Source organism: Pelophylax lessonae (assembly GCF_965119305.1).
Source record: "Pelophylax lessonae genome assembly, chromosome: 1".
NCBI lineage: Eukaryota > Metazoa > Chordata > Amphibia > Anura > Ranidae > Pelophylax > Pelophylax lessonae.
Genome location: NC_138768.1, coordinates 693083377 through 693099036, shown reverse-complemented (window position 1 = coordinate 693099036; position 15660 = coordinate 693083377). Strand labels below are relative to the sequence as shown.

Below are 15660 nucleotides of genomic sequence, written 5' to 3'. Positions count from 1 at the left end.
CTACCAGTGCCACCCACCAGTTACCACCAGTGCCAGCTATCAGTGCCAATCAGTGCCCCATCATCAGTGTCACCTACCAGTGCCTATCATTGCCCATTAGAGCCACCCATCAGTGCCACCTACCAGTGCCCATGAGTGCCCCTTTTAGTGCCCTTCAGTGCCACCTACCAGTGCCCTTCAGTGCCACCCATCAGTGCCCATCGGCGCCACCCATCAGTGCCACCTATCAGTGCTGCCTTATCAGTGCCCATCAGTGCAGCCTATCAGTGCCCATCAGTGCAGCCTATCAGTGCCTATCAGGGCCCATTAGTGCCGCCTCATCAGCGCACATAAAGGAAGGAGAAAAATGACCAGTTTGCAAAATTTTATAACAAACTATAGAAACTGTTTTTTTTTTTTTTTTTTCAAAATGTTCGGCCTTTTTTTGTTTGTTCATTGAAAAATAAAAACCCCAGCAGTGATTAAATACCACCAAAAGAAAGCTCTATTTCTTTGAAAAAAAAATGATAAAAATTTTGTTTGGGTACAGTGTTGCATGACCGCTCAATTGTCATTCAAAGTGCGACAGCACTGAAAGCTGAGAATTGGCCTGGGCAGGAAGGGGGTTTAACCACTTAAGCCCCGGAAGATTTTACCCCCATTCCGACCAGGGGGTTTTTTGCGATTTTTTACTGCTTGACTTTAACGGCCAATTGCGCGGTTGTGCGAAGCTGTACCTAAACGAATTTCACATCCTTTTTTTCCCACAAACAGAGCTTTCTTTTGGTGGTATTTGATCACCTGTGCGATTTTTTGATCATGCGCTATAAACAAAAAAAGAAGAGCGTAAATTTTGCAAAAATAACAATATTTTTCACATTTTTTTTATATGAAATTCCCCGAAAAAAAATGTAAAAATCAAAATTTTTTAAAATTTTTGGCCAATTTGTTTTATGCTACATATGTTTGGTAAAAAAAAATCGCAAAAAGCATATTTTGATTGGTTTGCGCAAAAGTTATCGTGTTTACTAACAAAGGGAAAGATTTTTGTCATTTTTGGTGTTTTTTTTTAACGAGTAATGGCGGTGATCTGCGATTTTTTTTGCGGGACTGCGACATTGCAGCGGACAGATCGGACCCTTGACTGACATTTTTGACACTTTTGGGGGTACCAGTGACATTACTACAGTAATCAGTGCTATACATATGCACTGTTACTGTAAAAATGACACTGGCAGGGAAGGGGTTAACTGTATTGGAGAGGGAGGGGTTAAGTGTGTCCTAGGGGCGTGTTTCTAACTGTAGTGGGACAGGTCTCCTATTGTAAAAACAGAGATCAACGGTTCTACATAGTAGAACTGTCTGATCTCCATTTTTACACAGGGGAGAATGACAGGCGGCTTGTTTACATAAGCCACCCGCCTTTCTCCCGCTCTACCGACGATAGTAGTGTGACCGGCGGACATCGGGTCCGCCGGTCACACGCGCGGACTCCTCCGTGAACGAGCCACGGCGGGCGCGCGCTCGCACGCTATTGGCTCACAAACCGGTCACAGGCTAGTGACTAATATATACATCACTTTGCCTGGCCGGGGCTGACCGCCGCAGTATATCTACTTGCGGCGGTTGGCAAGTAGTTAAGTACCCATTAGGCAAGTGGTTAATAAATAACCCCTGGCTTAGGGTGATAAAGAAAGCCTAGTATGAATGCAGTATGTTGCTGCCATTGCTGGCCTTCTTATTCTGAAAATGTTATTTGCCTGGCACATACTCAAGACTAACATACAGCAAGTTAAGTTAGAAGTCCTGTTTACATATTCATGACTCATTGTGACACTAAAGATAGAGCCAGGCAACTAGCATTTAAAAGTGAGTCAGCAGTTGCAGTCTCAGTGTTGCTCTCTCGCTCTCCCTAGTATTCTGAAAAATACATGTATAGTGATGTAACCACTCTAGCTATGCAATATGCCATACAATATGAACATCATTTTATACTGTTTTATTTTATTTTTTTAATAGAGGGTGCAACTGAAGCTTTTGAAAACTTGTGACTAAATGATTTACCAGATTTTTAAGAGTAAATTCACTCAAAATGTTTTCCAAATTTCAGCTTCGAGTGTTTGAATATGGAGATGACTAGCAGTATTTTATAGATATCCAGCAGTAGTCCCTTGCAAGAAGGACCTACCAGGCACAAAGCCTCAAATGTAGTTAGTCTGGAGGATTTTTGTGTACTAAAATGTGTCAGATTTGCAAGTATCCACAGAATGCCATTTTAGGTAGCTCAAAATGATTTTAAAGATCTGTAGAAAATTAAAACAAAACAAAAAGCAAAAACAAAACAAAAAACTAAAACATATAAAAACATTCTACAGTTGTCCCAATATTTCCAGAGGAACTACTTGAGGGGGAGATAAAGCCCAACTTACTGATAAAATTGTTTTGGTGGACAACAACTTTTTAATGAGAAAAACATAAATGGAATTATCCACCCAACAGTTTTAGTACCTTAAACCAATTGTAGTTGAGGAATCAGAGAGGGTTGATCCCAGCTGCGGTGAGGTATGGAAACTGCCTGGGTAGTTTCCGCCCAACACTCTACATATGGGCCAGTAAAGAGAGCCCTCTGTCAGGCAGGAGATCACTGAGGGCACAGGGGCAGTCTGTCAGAAATAGTCAAATGTAGAGACTATCTACACCGCTTGCTAATATTACTAGTGCAATACATAGAAGAATAGATATAAATAAATTAATATAAAATTAATATAGTAGTAAAAAATATTGTGCAATCAATGAAGAATAAGTAGATTAATACATTATTATGACAGTATAAGGTTGTATATATAAATATGATTCAAATGTATATCTTGTGATGGTGACAAATCAATAAATAAACAATGATGCAAATGAATGTGCAATAATTGAAAGTCCATAAAAAGTGACAATAAATTAGTCCAAGAAATCTTCTGGATCTAAATCAAAGTGCAGGGGCTTTTGTGCTCAAATTATCCAATACAGTTCGTGACTTTGGTGGAATGGGTTCCTTTTCCAGCGAGTTTGGTAAAAATGCTGTATTTTAGCTGTATTTTTGGGGCAAATTGCAACAAATTAGCAAATCTGCAAAACTTTTGCATAATGTGACAAATTGACTGCAGTTTGCATATTTATTACGTGAAACTCAACATTGTGATAATTCTGTTGCATTTTTATGCAAACTGAAGTACATTAACAGATGCAATGACTGTAACTTTATTGATAAATTTTGTTAAATAGTCACATTTCTGTTATTCAGATAATTCCATGTAGGATTTTTATGGAACTCAGTTCACATTATCTGTACTGTATTCCTCAAAGCTTATAATCAGCACATGAACTGCAATTGTATACTTTCTATAAATCCAAGGTTGCTACAATATTGCATCTGTATTTGGCAAAGTCTTGTTTTATAAATACTTATTCATATATCTGTTATTCGTTTTTTGATAGGGGTATTTGAATCAAGACTGTTATCCCACAGAATTTACAGGACTTGTTACCCATCTACATTATCATGAGCCATCCAATTTTGTATTTGTCGCTTTTCTTGAAAAAGGTCTTTTTCATCAGCTGTGTAAGCCACTTCCCGAAGGTACATTTTCAGTTTCTTTAAATCACATTACTTTATGAAAATTCTGAAAAGATACAACTGAATAGATACATACTCAATGGGCACCTCATCAGGTATAACTGCTCACAAATGAAATAGCCATATGGTTGCAACTTAAAGAGTATCTAAACTTAAAGCGGAGTTCCGGGCACAAAATCGACCTAATCGATTTTGTGCCCATCCGCTTGCTCGTCTTCACCTGAAAAGGAATTGGATAGTTAGAGTTATTTTTTTTTTTTTACTCACCTTGTATTTGTAGAAAGAAATACTCACCTATTCTCCACTTCCTCCCTCTGTGGCCGCGGCCCGCGCCGTCACTTCCGGTTTGCAATGATTCCTGGGAGCTGAACGTCATCGCTCCCAGGAATCAATGAGAATGCGGCGTCACACCGGAAGTGACGAGAGGGGCCGGTGCAGGCGCATTCTGGAAGAAGAAGACACAGAAGAGGACACAGAAGAGGATCGCGCTGGCTTCAGCTGCCCACAACAGAGATGGCAACGCTGTAGAAGAAATTTTATAAGTGAGTATTTCTTCTTGCAGGTAAGTGCAAACCCGGACAGATCAGAGGCTAGCCATTGTGGAATGTGCTAGCCCTGACTGTCCCGGGGGTATGTTTATTGAAAAATGGTTTCTGTGCCCGGAACTCCGCTTTAACAACGAAAAGTGAAGGTATTTCAGTTCACCTTTCCATAAAAGTGGTGGCTGCATTTTTTCACATTTTTTTTCTCCTTTATTTTTACCTGGGGATCCTGCCAGGAACAAACTTCCTGTCCTAGGGTGACAACGGTATTGTATCCATAAAGAGAAGGTTTGTCACCCTAGAAAGGGAGTGTGTTAGGGCTGTATAACACCTCCCCCACATATTAAAACATAGGGGAAAGTGTTTTGTAGTCAGAGATAGCTAGGAACAATGTTAACTGTCCACAGAGGAAGAGAGCACAGATATCAGCTCATAATATTTCTAGTATATTTAACAGATGAGAAGGGAGGAAATAAAGGAAAGTAATTGTTAGAATTTACATATGCGTAACTTAAAAAGTATCTCCACTTTTGTAGAAATAAAATATAGCAAATAAAAAAATATGGTGTATACAATTGCCAGAGGAAGGAAAAACTTTTTAAATATGGTTTACTTAACCTCTTCTCGACCGCCTGCCGCCTATTTACTGCGGCAGTGCGGCCCTCCTGTGCAAACCAACGGGCGCCTGCAGCTAGGGGGCGAGCGCGCGCCACTCGGCAGCGGGGACTCCAATGCATGGGGATCGCCGCCTGACACCCGCGATCGTTCCCCGCTCCCCCACTGTTGTAAACACAGCTGACTGTTCTTCTACCTGGAATGATCATAGAGCCCCTGTGATTCTTCTATATAGGAGCACAGGTCTCTGTGATCATTTTCCAAGCCACGTCCCCCCCCCCCACAGTTAGAATCACTCCCCTAGGCTCACATTTAACCCCTTGATCACCTACAGTGCTAACCCCTTCCCTGCCAGTGTCATTATTACAGTAACAGTGCATATTTGTAGCACTGATTACTGTAGTAATGTCACTGGTCCCCCCAAAAGTGTCAAAAATGACAGTTAGGGGTCCGATCTGTCCGCGGCAATGTCGCAGTCCCACTAAAAATCGCAGATTGCAGCCATTACTAGTAAAACAAAAAACAAAAAAAAACAATAAAAATTACATAAATCTTTCCCGTAACTTTTAGACACAATAACTTTTGCGCAAACCAATCAAAATACGCTTATGGTGATTTTTTTTTTACCAAAAATATGAAGCAGAAAACAAATTGGCCTAAAATGTTAAAAAATTTAGATTTTTACATTTTTTTTGGCAATGTTATATAGCAGAAAGTGAAAAATATTGTTTTTTTTTTTTTTTTCAAAATTGTTGCTCTTTTTTTTTGTTTATAGCGCAAAAAATAAAAATCTCACAGGTGATCAGATACCACCAAAAGAAAGCTCTATTTGTGGGAAAAAAAAGGACATCAATTTTAATTAGGTACAGCGTCACACGACCTCGCAATTGTCCGTTAAAATAATGCAGTGCCAAATCACAAAATATGGCCTGATCATTAAGGGGGCCCATAAGTGATTAAAAGGAGAAAAATATACTTCCTGGTCCCTAAAGGCAATCAGATAATTCATTGGATAAATGTTCCATTTAAAATGAATGAAAGTGCCATGCTGTTTAAGAGAAGTAATCTCTGCAACAGTTTGACACACCACCTGCTGTACATTGTCACAATAACAGCTCTGTAATCAGTAAGGGCTCTTTCACACGGGCGATCCGATCAGATCCGCCTGTCAGTTTTTTAGGCGGATCTGATCGGATCCTCCATGCAGCTCTATGGGGCAGTGGTTGTCAGCGGAGACATCTCCGCTGACACCCGCTGCCATCCGCATCCGATCCTGTGCTTGAAATCTGGACGGATGGAAACCCTATTTTTCCATCCGTTCAGTAATCGGATTGGATCGGATCTGATGAGAGCGGACAAGCGGTCCGCTCTCATCCGATCCCCCATAGAGGGCAGCGGGGGCTGAGACACCTCCCTCTCCGCTCTGCAAGCGGAGACGGAGCTGTCATCCGCCCGGCTCAGCGGGGATCGCGGATCGATCCCCGCTGAGCAACACGGATCCGCCTACGGAGGCGGACCGTGTGAAAGAGCCCTTATGCTTGTTTTCTCTGCTCACTGTAGTGCAGCAGGCTTTACCAACAGACTAATACTGTGTCCATACTTTTTTCTTAGGTTTGCTTGACTAAAGCAGGATTCAGTAGGGACTGGACAAATTTTTTTCCATTTATGGGTAGGCCGGTTCCACACAAGGCAATCTCTCATTTGAATTGTATACAACCAGCCTGTCGTTTTTTTTTCACTCGATCAGTGCTATCATCTATAGCTGGCAACACTGATCTGTGTATTCTGATGGCGGGGAAGGCTCCCCAATGTCAGAATACAAAAGCTTTTCGCAGGGCTTTATTTCTTAGAGAAAAGGTGCAAAAACTCACCCTCCTCCTCTAGGCCACGCTTGTCTCCGCACCCTACCCACCCCTAGAACTCCCCCCCTTATAGAACAGGGAACCAAGTATAAATTGGGGGGCTATATAAGTAATTTGCAATTAATAAGCAATTTGTTATTAAAAAGCAATGCAGTAAAATGAAGAGAGGGCCCCATCCAGCAAAGAGACATCCCCATCCAGCAAAGAGACAGTCAAATCCAGCAAAGAGACATGTCCATCCAGGGAAGAGATGGCCCAATTCAGCAAAGAGACAGCCTTATATATTTAGCAAAGAGATAGCCCAATCCAGCAAAGAGACAGCCTCATATATTCAGCAAAGAAACAGCTCACTCCAGCAAAGAGAGAGCCCCATATATTCAGCAAAGAGACAACCCAATCAAGTAAAGAGACAGCATCATATATTCAGCAAAGAGACAGTCCAATCCAGCAAAGAGACATCCCCATCCAGCAAAATGACAGCCCCATCCAGAAAAGAGACAGCCCCATTCAGAAAAGAGACCGCCCTGTCCAACAAAGAAACAGCCCCGTCCAGCAAAGAGACAGCCCCATTCAGCAAAGAGACAGCCCCGTCCAGCAAAGAGACACGTCCAATCCAGCAAAGAGACATCCCCATGCAGCAAAGAGACAGACCCATCTAGCAAAGAGACAGCCCCATCCAGCAAAGAGACAGTACCATACAGCAAATCGACAACCCCAATCCAGCAAAGAGACAGCCCAACAGAGCCATGTCTGTCTAGCAAAGAGACAGTCCAATCCATCAAAGAAACATCCCTAGCCAGCAAAGAGACAGGCACAGCACAGCTCCAATCAGCAGCATTGTCAATTAATTCACCTGAAAATGTCTAAAACCCTGACCACAGTGAACAATCGCAGTAAGCACGGTCGGCAGTCAGTCAAGAGGACAGGCTACCCACATAATCGATTCGCAGCGCTTCCACACAGCTGAGCTGACTGCTGCCAAAATGACCTTCCAGTCTGCACTGCATGGAGAGGCGGAGCGAATTGCACTCTGCCTTCCACTCTTTCAAGCTGCAGCTGGTGTTCTGAGCTGTATCGCCCTATGATCACTCTGCGGCCGCCCTTCTGGCTGCTTTGTACAGACACAGTACAGTACACGCAGATAATTATTTCCTCCCACACTGTCTCCGACATACAGCCAGAAAAAAAAGCCCTCTGCGGGGGGCAATCCCACATCAACGCTGTATACACTCAATATAAAATGTATAATGTATGGCCTGCCTAAGACATTGAAAACAAAGAGGTCTATGTATAAAAAATGTGTCACAAGCATTTGCGTAGCCCTCACAAATTAGTGCCATAATTTGCTATAATTGCTAACTCATGGCCACAATTCAGTATTTGCCTGATTGAGACATTTCAGAAAAAGATTTTATTATGGCCACCAGATGAAGCTTATAGGGCTAGACAAAGGCTTGCTACATTCATCCAACAATTTTTTTTTATACATAGACCCCTTGCCGACTTTCTGCACCCTGATTTTATTATTTTATAATTTGCAACAAAACTTCAGTTTAATTTTAGTTTTTTATAAATGTAAGTAACCATTTAAATTTTTAAGTTGACTTGAACCTTAACTTGGCCTTAAAGCACTATCATCTAAGTGTACAACATTTAAAGTGTTATTAAACCCTAAATTGAAAAACAGATATGGTGCTGCAGAGCTCAGCACTTACTTGTTTCCTTTTTTAGCCTTTGTTTGTCTGGAAATCTACATCTTCGTCTCTCTGTCATTGTACACTCAGCATGCCCTTTACCCTGCAGCACCCCTGACTGGCTTATTGTTCTGTTTCTCCTACCTCTCTGAGTTCTGCTGTACAGTCTGTACAGTAGACTGCAAGAGGCTCATACCAAGTCAAATTCTGCTTGCATTAAAACAACACTGCATAGTGGTCGACTTATTAATAATTGCAGGACCGCATTCATTTGTGTCATTTATTTCTGCGGGGAGTTGAACATGAATTTGTTTTAACAGCCTCCCAACTAAGGGGTCCCCTCCCACCTCCAGGTCCCATAGCAGCTGTTTAGACTACGATAACTACGATAACTATAAGTTTGTCACTGCTTGCCATTTTTCTGATCTCCCACAAACCATGAGATAGTAGCACAGAATCATCATTTGTTGTGGAACTGTCTACAGTGCCTTGCGAAAGTATTTGGCCCCCTTGAACTTTGGGACCTTTTGCCAAATTTCAGGCTTCAAACATAAGAGTCAGTTCACACTAAGGCGACAAGACTCTGTACCACTTCGGGGGCGACTTGTGCATTGCCATGCACCACGACTTCGGAGCGACTTGCATGGATGTCACATAATGGAAGTCTATGCAAGTCACTCCGAGGTCGCCCCGAAGTAGTACAGGACCCTTTTTCTAAGTCGGAGCGACTTGTGTCACTCCTATTAGAACGGGTCCTGTAGTGGTCAATGGACTGCGAGGGAGCGTGACTTGTCAGGCTGACAAGTCGCCTGACAAGTCGCGCTAGTGTGGACCGGGTCTTAAGATATAAAACTGTAATTTTTTGTGAAGAATCAACAACAAGTGGGACACAATCATGAAGTGGAACGAAATTTATTTGATATTTCAAACTTTGTTAACAAATAAAAAACTGAAAAATTGGGCGTGCAAAATTATTCAGCCCCTTTACTTTCAGTGCAGCAAACTCTCTCCAGGAGTTCAGTGAGGATCTCTGAATGATCCAATGTTGACCTAAATGACTAATGATGATAAATAGAATCCACCTGTGTGTAATCAAGTCTCCGTATAAATGCACCTGCACTGTGATAGTCTCAGAGGTCCGTTTAAAGCGCAGAGAGCATCATGAAAAACAAGGAACACACCAGGCAGGTCCGAGATACTGTTGTGGAGAAGTTTAAAGCCAGATTTGGATACAAAAAGATCTCCCAAGCTTTGAACATCCCAAGGAGCACTGTGCAAGCGATAATATTGAAATGGAAGGAGTATCAGACCACTGCAAATCTACAAAGACCTGGCCGTCCCTCTAAACTTTCAGCCCATACAAGGAGAAGACTGATCAGAGATGCAGCCAAGAGGCCCATGATCATTCTGGATGAACTGCAGAGATCTACAGCTGAGGTGGGAGACTCTGTCCATAGGACAACAATCAGTCGTATACTGCACAATACTGGCCTTTATGGAAGAGTGGCAAGAAGAAAGCCATTTCTTAAAGATATCCATAAAAAGTGTTGTTTAAAGTTTGCCAGAAGCCACCTGGGAGACACACCAAACATGTGGAATAAGGTGCTCTGGTCAGATGAAACCAAAATCAAACTTTTTGGCAACAATGCAAAACGTTATGTTTGGCGTAAAAGCAACACAGCTCATCACCCTGAACACACCATCCCCACTGTCAAACATGGTGTTGGCAGCATCATGGTTTGGGCCTGATTTTCTTCAGCAGGGACAGGGAAGATGGTTAAAATTGATGGGAAGATGGATGAAAAATACAAGACCATTCTGGAAGAAAACCTGATGGAGTCTGCAAAAGACCTGAGACTGGGACGGAGATTTGTCTTCCAACAAGACAATGATCCAAAACATAAAGCAAAATCTACAATGGAATGGTTCACAAATAAACATATCCAGGTGTAATGCCCCATACACACGTGCAGATTATCTGCAGACTTTTGTCTGCAGACTTACCTTTTCTATGTAGTGCAAGGGCCTGCCGGATTGCATACAAATTGAAAGTGTTTAGGTTTGACCTCATATTATATGGTTTTAGGAAGTCTGCAGACAAAAGTCTGCAGATAATCTGCACGTGTGTATGGGGCATTAGAATGGCCAAGTCAAAGTCCAGACCTGAATCCAATCGAGAATCTGTGGAAAGAACTGAAAACTGCTGTTTACAAACACTCTCCATCCAACCTCACTGAGCTTGAGCTGTTTTGCAAGGAGGAATGGGCAAAAATGTCAGTCTCTCGATGTGCAAAACTGATAGAGACATACCCCAAGCGACTTATAGCTGTAATCGCAGCAAAAGGTGGCGCAACATAGTATTAACTTAAGGGGGCTAAATAATTTTGCACGCCCAATTTTTCAGTTTTTTATTTGTTAAAAAAGTTTGAAATATCCAATAAATTTCGTTCCACTTCATGATTGTGTCCCACTTGTTAATTCTTCACAAAAAATTAGTTTTATATCTTTATGTTTGAAGCCTGAAATGTGGCAAAAGGTTGCAAAGTTCAAGGGGGCCGAATACTTTCTCAAGGCACTGTATCTGCATCTATGCCCAGTTTTTTTCATAATATATAATTTTTTATTCAGTCACGTTGATAAAGCAAGGACCAACAGTTCTGACTGAAATGAAGAGATTATCAGACATGCTAAAAAGTCAATGCCACTTGACCAGGAAAATTATCAGATCCTTGCAGGTGTGGCCAGCTTTAGAGTTTGTGGGGGGATAGATCAGATATTTGCAGAATGTCCATGTTTAGAAGAAAACGCACACTTAATAACTATTTATTTATCCATTACTATTATTAACTTTCATTTTTAATAGCGAGCTAATGCTGTGCCTCCTTTCCAAAGAGATCTTGGAAAATACCCTTTGGTATGCTCTCTGTTTTTTGTGCCTAATAACCAGATCTAAAAACAACAAAATTGTAGTACATAAACACTTCACATAAGTGCAATATACTTCATATATCCACATAAAGTGGTTTCAATAGCAGGGTACAGGACAGTGTGGACAGTCTTTCTTATAATAATAAGAAACCCGGGTGCTGGTAGTTGTAGCATGCAAAACAATTCCAAATGCTCGTCTCCCACCACCACAGCTCTCTCTGCCTCTTACCTCCAAGATAAGACCCCACAGGGTCACTTAGCATATATACAGACACTAGCACTGGATCCCCCTCCCTGCCGCCTCTCTCTGCCTTCCGAGATGGCCGTGGGTCACGTGACTTCCCCCATATGCGTTACGTCCTTGCAGTAGGCGGGACTTTGTCAGCAGGGATAGGGAAGCATAACACGGACCCGGCTTTGTATGCCTCAACTCCGCCCCCATGCTAGGACAGCATCCCCAGTTACCTGGAAACGACTTTCCTCCTCCCCACAGGGGAGTCAGCACGGATAGGAAGGCGGTTTTATCAGTAAATATATGGACAAATCTCCTCACTACCTGGGATGGTTCACATAAATTTAAATGACAGTCTATAAAAAAGCCTAATATAGGTATTTATAAAATAGATCAGTAAATGACCAAAAAAAGAACCGTCAACAAAAAATTATATTAGATTATCCTATACCTATGATAGTATGGATAAATAATTAGCCAACAATGACCCCAGCCATCTTAGAAGCAGCCACTAGGTGGCAGAGATATTCCAACCTCAACATTACTCACATTAATTTACACATATACTAAAAATACTCTAAAAAAGCCCTAATTTAATAAAAATAAAAACATAAAATACAATAAAAATCTTATAAACACACAATTTACTAAAAATTAAGATAAAAAAAAACGCAAGTACAAAAAATTAAACATATTCTAACATAACATATTATCTATCAGAGATAAAGCAGTTTAAATCGAAATCCACGTTGAATCCTAATGACGTTAACACCTTAGCCTCATATATCCAGAAGGACTCTCTGCGGCTCAATTGGCGAATATAATTTCCTCCTATCCAGTGTCGGTTCACCTTTTCTATCCCCCAAAATTTTAATCCATTTGGATTCTTTTGGTGAAAATGTTTAAAGTGTCGGGATACACTATGGGTGATAAAGCCTTTTTTGATGTTGTTGACATGTTCACTGACTCGCACATGGAGCGCCCGTGAAGTTCGACCTATATATTATAGGTCGTACGGGGGAAGTCACGTGACCCGAGGCCATCCCGGAAGGCAGAGAGAGGCGGCAGGGAGATGCCGGCCTCACTGCTTTTACAGATATGATGTCTATATGCTTTGGTTTACTTCATAACATGTAAGTGCAACTATTTATTGTTCAAATAAAAGCCAGATGTAAACAGAGAGCACTTAGATCTTGTCCTTCCTTTTATATATCTTGCTGCGGAGGAAGTTCGTGTGGAACCCTTTGGAGAGGAGGAGGATCCAGTGCTAGTGTCTGTACGTATATATGCTGGGTGACCCTGTGGGGTCTTACTTTGGAGGTGAGAGGCAGAGAGAGCTGTGGTGGTGGGAGACAAGCACTTGGAATTGTTTTGCATGCTACAACTACCAGTACCCGGGTTTCTTATTATTATAAGAAAGACTGTCCACACTGTCCTGTACCCTGCTATTGAAACCACTTTATGTGGATATATGAACTATATTGCATTTGGACTTATGTGAAGTGTTTATGCACTACAATTTTTTCTAGATTATTAAGATTGTGCTGCACTTTGTTGTTTTATATTGCTTTGAAGGTTTTTAGGATTACCTTTGAGTGCTTAGCTGCTGATCTTTTTTGCAATAGGTTAGGGTTCAGAGCTGAATACTTCTATATTTATAGTAATAACCAGATCTGACAGAGCCCCAATCTCTCATTGACACAATTCCTTATTTTTTTTAGAAGAGATTACTACAGGTTCCAATGCTTCAAACTGCTTCTAACTGTTATACAGACAAATACTAAATAAAGCCGAAGGCCACACTGGAGAAAAAGTTAGCCTAGTAGTTGGGTCCCCTAATCACTGCCAAGGTTAACTGCTTTTTTTGTCTAGGTTTATTTTTATTAAGTGAAATACATATCTTTATCAATGCTCCTGGGGGCATCCTCAATTAATCCCCTAAAGCTACATTTTATAGCTCTTCGATTCCAGAGGTCCTACATTGTACGCAAATACCCCAAGGGTTTGCCATATTTCAGGACCATCAGACGGAGCAGAACCCCTGCTGCCAGGGAACAAGGAAAAAGGTAAGTAATTAATGTTAATGTTATTCATCATTCCCCTGACAAAACTAGCAGCTTACTTTTGTAGTGTGGAGGAGAACTACTGCTGGGTAACTTTGTCTTCAACCCAAAATTCAGTTTTACAAGTAGTATACCTTCAGTTAGTCACTGACTAAAATTTTATGAAATGTAATTAAATATGCTTTATTAGGAAAATACATAGTAATAGCTTGTTAGTGCTTAATGATGACATTTATTTGTCTATCTTTTATTATTTAGACCCAACAAAATTTCCATATTCTGTAATGCAAACATTGGTTCTGATACTGGCAAACCTGTTTGGAAGATCATATTTACCACCGTGCAGTCGTTCACTTAAAGGAACGTTTTGTCAGTCAAAGGTAAGAGAAACAAAATATTTGTGACTGTTCGCACAGCTGCTATGTAGAGCATGTGGCAAGGAAGGGCATTACCAGCAACATAGACATCATAAAGTAGGATATCATCAGGAAACAATTCGACTGCAAAACAATGTACTGTGCAGGGTGCAATGTTCATGTACTCATTAGACACTTCTATTTCCAGTGTTACCTTCCATTGGCCAGTGGTGTCTATTAAAATCTGCTCTCACCCATAGATTTCTATTTTATCAGTTTACACTAAAAGAATATTATGTGTGATAACACATTAATCCCAGTATTAATTATGATGTAATGGTAAACACATTATGACCAAATTATTACTGACCATGAAGAAAACATTTTCTGTTTTGAATGAGTGCCAGCCAACATATATCATCATTACATTTTATCAAAAGATTTTGAAGTAAAACATTTTAGTAAAGCACTTACCTTCCAAAAAATAATTAAAAGTCATTACCGTACATTAGTATTTTGTTTCAATAATTATAATTCAGGACTGGGGAACAGAGATGAGACACTGGTCATCACCAGGAAGGCTAAGACTGCTGCAATAGCAGGCCAAGCAGCTACATGGCTGTTGGAGTGTTGTAAATATTGACTATGCAGGCAGAAATCCAGAGGTGACACATCTTTTAGAATTGTTCCATTGTGTCAGACAAAAATGCATTATTTTCTTCATTGTGGGGTTTATTCTACTTATAATTCAATAAAAAAAATAAAAGCAATCAGCCGTACCCAGAAACCACCTAACAAAACACACACATATATATATATATATATATATATATATTAGTGATCGACCAATATTGTTTTTTAGTTACCGATATTTTGCCGATCGCATATCGGTATTGGCCAATATTGGCCGATATTTTCAGTCATGTATAATTTTCCCAAAAAAAACACAAATTTCGACACAAATCTCTTAACAAACATGTTAATCTTTATTTATTAACATTAAGTGCTCCTTCACACCTTAACTGCATAAAAACTGATATGAAAACTTCAATTGCAGGGACATTTGCTTTGCATTTCACATCATCTGATAAAGTGCTGCAGTAGTGGACTCACTGCAATATAAAAAAAATGTAATTCACTACTGCAGTGCAGTCAGCGCAAAACTGCTAGAAAAAAAACTAGGCAACAACAACAGCTACACCATAAAATACACATACACACTGCACAACTGCTATAAAAAGAGCAAGGCAACAGCTACACATGTCACAGTGGATTGGACTGGACTGGACTCTGAGTCAGTGGAGGACTACCTCTGTGTGCAGTAGGTCACTCACTGCAACTACTGCAGTGTAGTCAGTGCAATAATGCTAGAAGAAAAGCAAGGCAAGTAGACAACAGCTACACATGTCACAGTGGATTGGACTGGAGTCAGTGGAGTACTATTTGCACTGCAGTATGGCACGCAACTACTGCAGTCATTGCAATACTGCTAGAAGAAAAGCAAGGCAACAGCTACACATGTCACAATGCATTGAATTGGAGTCAGTGGAGGACTCACTGCAGTATGGCACTCACTGCAACTACTGCAGTCAGTGCTATACTGCTAGAAGTAAAGCAAGGCAACAACTACAGGGATTGGACTGTGTACTACCGCTGCAGAAGGGCACTCACTCACTGGGATAATTTTAAATCACTACTGCACTACTGCAGTAGTGATTTAAAATTATTGCAGCAGTGAGTGGCATTCTACTGCAGCAGTAGTCC

General features: G+C 40.8%; 1 protein-coding gene across 1 annotated transcript in view; it reads left to right on the top strand.

Annotated features, from left to right (window-relative positions):
* Positions 1 to 15660, top strand: part of LOC309545028 (putative ATP-dependent RNA helicase DDX60) — a 496323-nt gene that overhangs the window by 418812 nt on the left and 61851 nt on the right. The window contains exons 33-34 of the mRNA XM_082244135.1: positions 3466 to 3607; positions 13799 to 13920. Coding sequence (XP_082100261.1) covers positions 3466 to 3607; positions 13799 to 13920 — 264 coding nt within the window. The remainder of the gene's footprint in view (positions 1 to 3465; positions 3608 to 13798; positions 13921 to 15660) is intronic.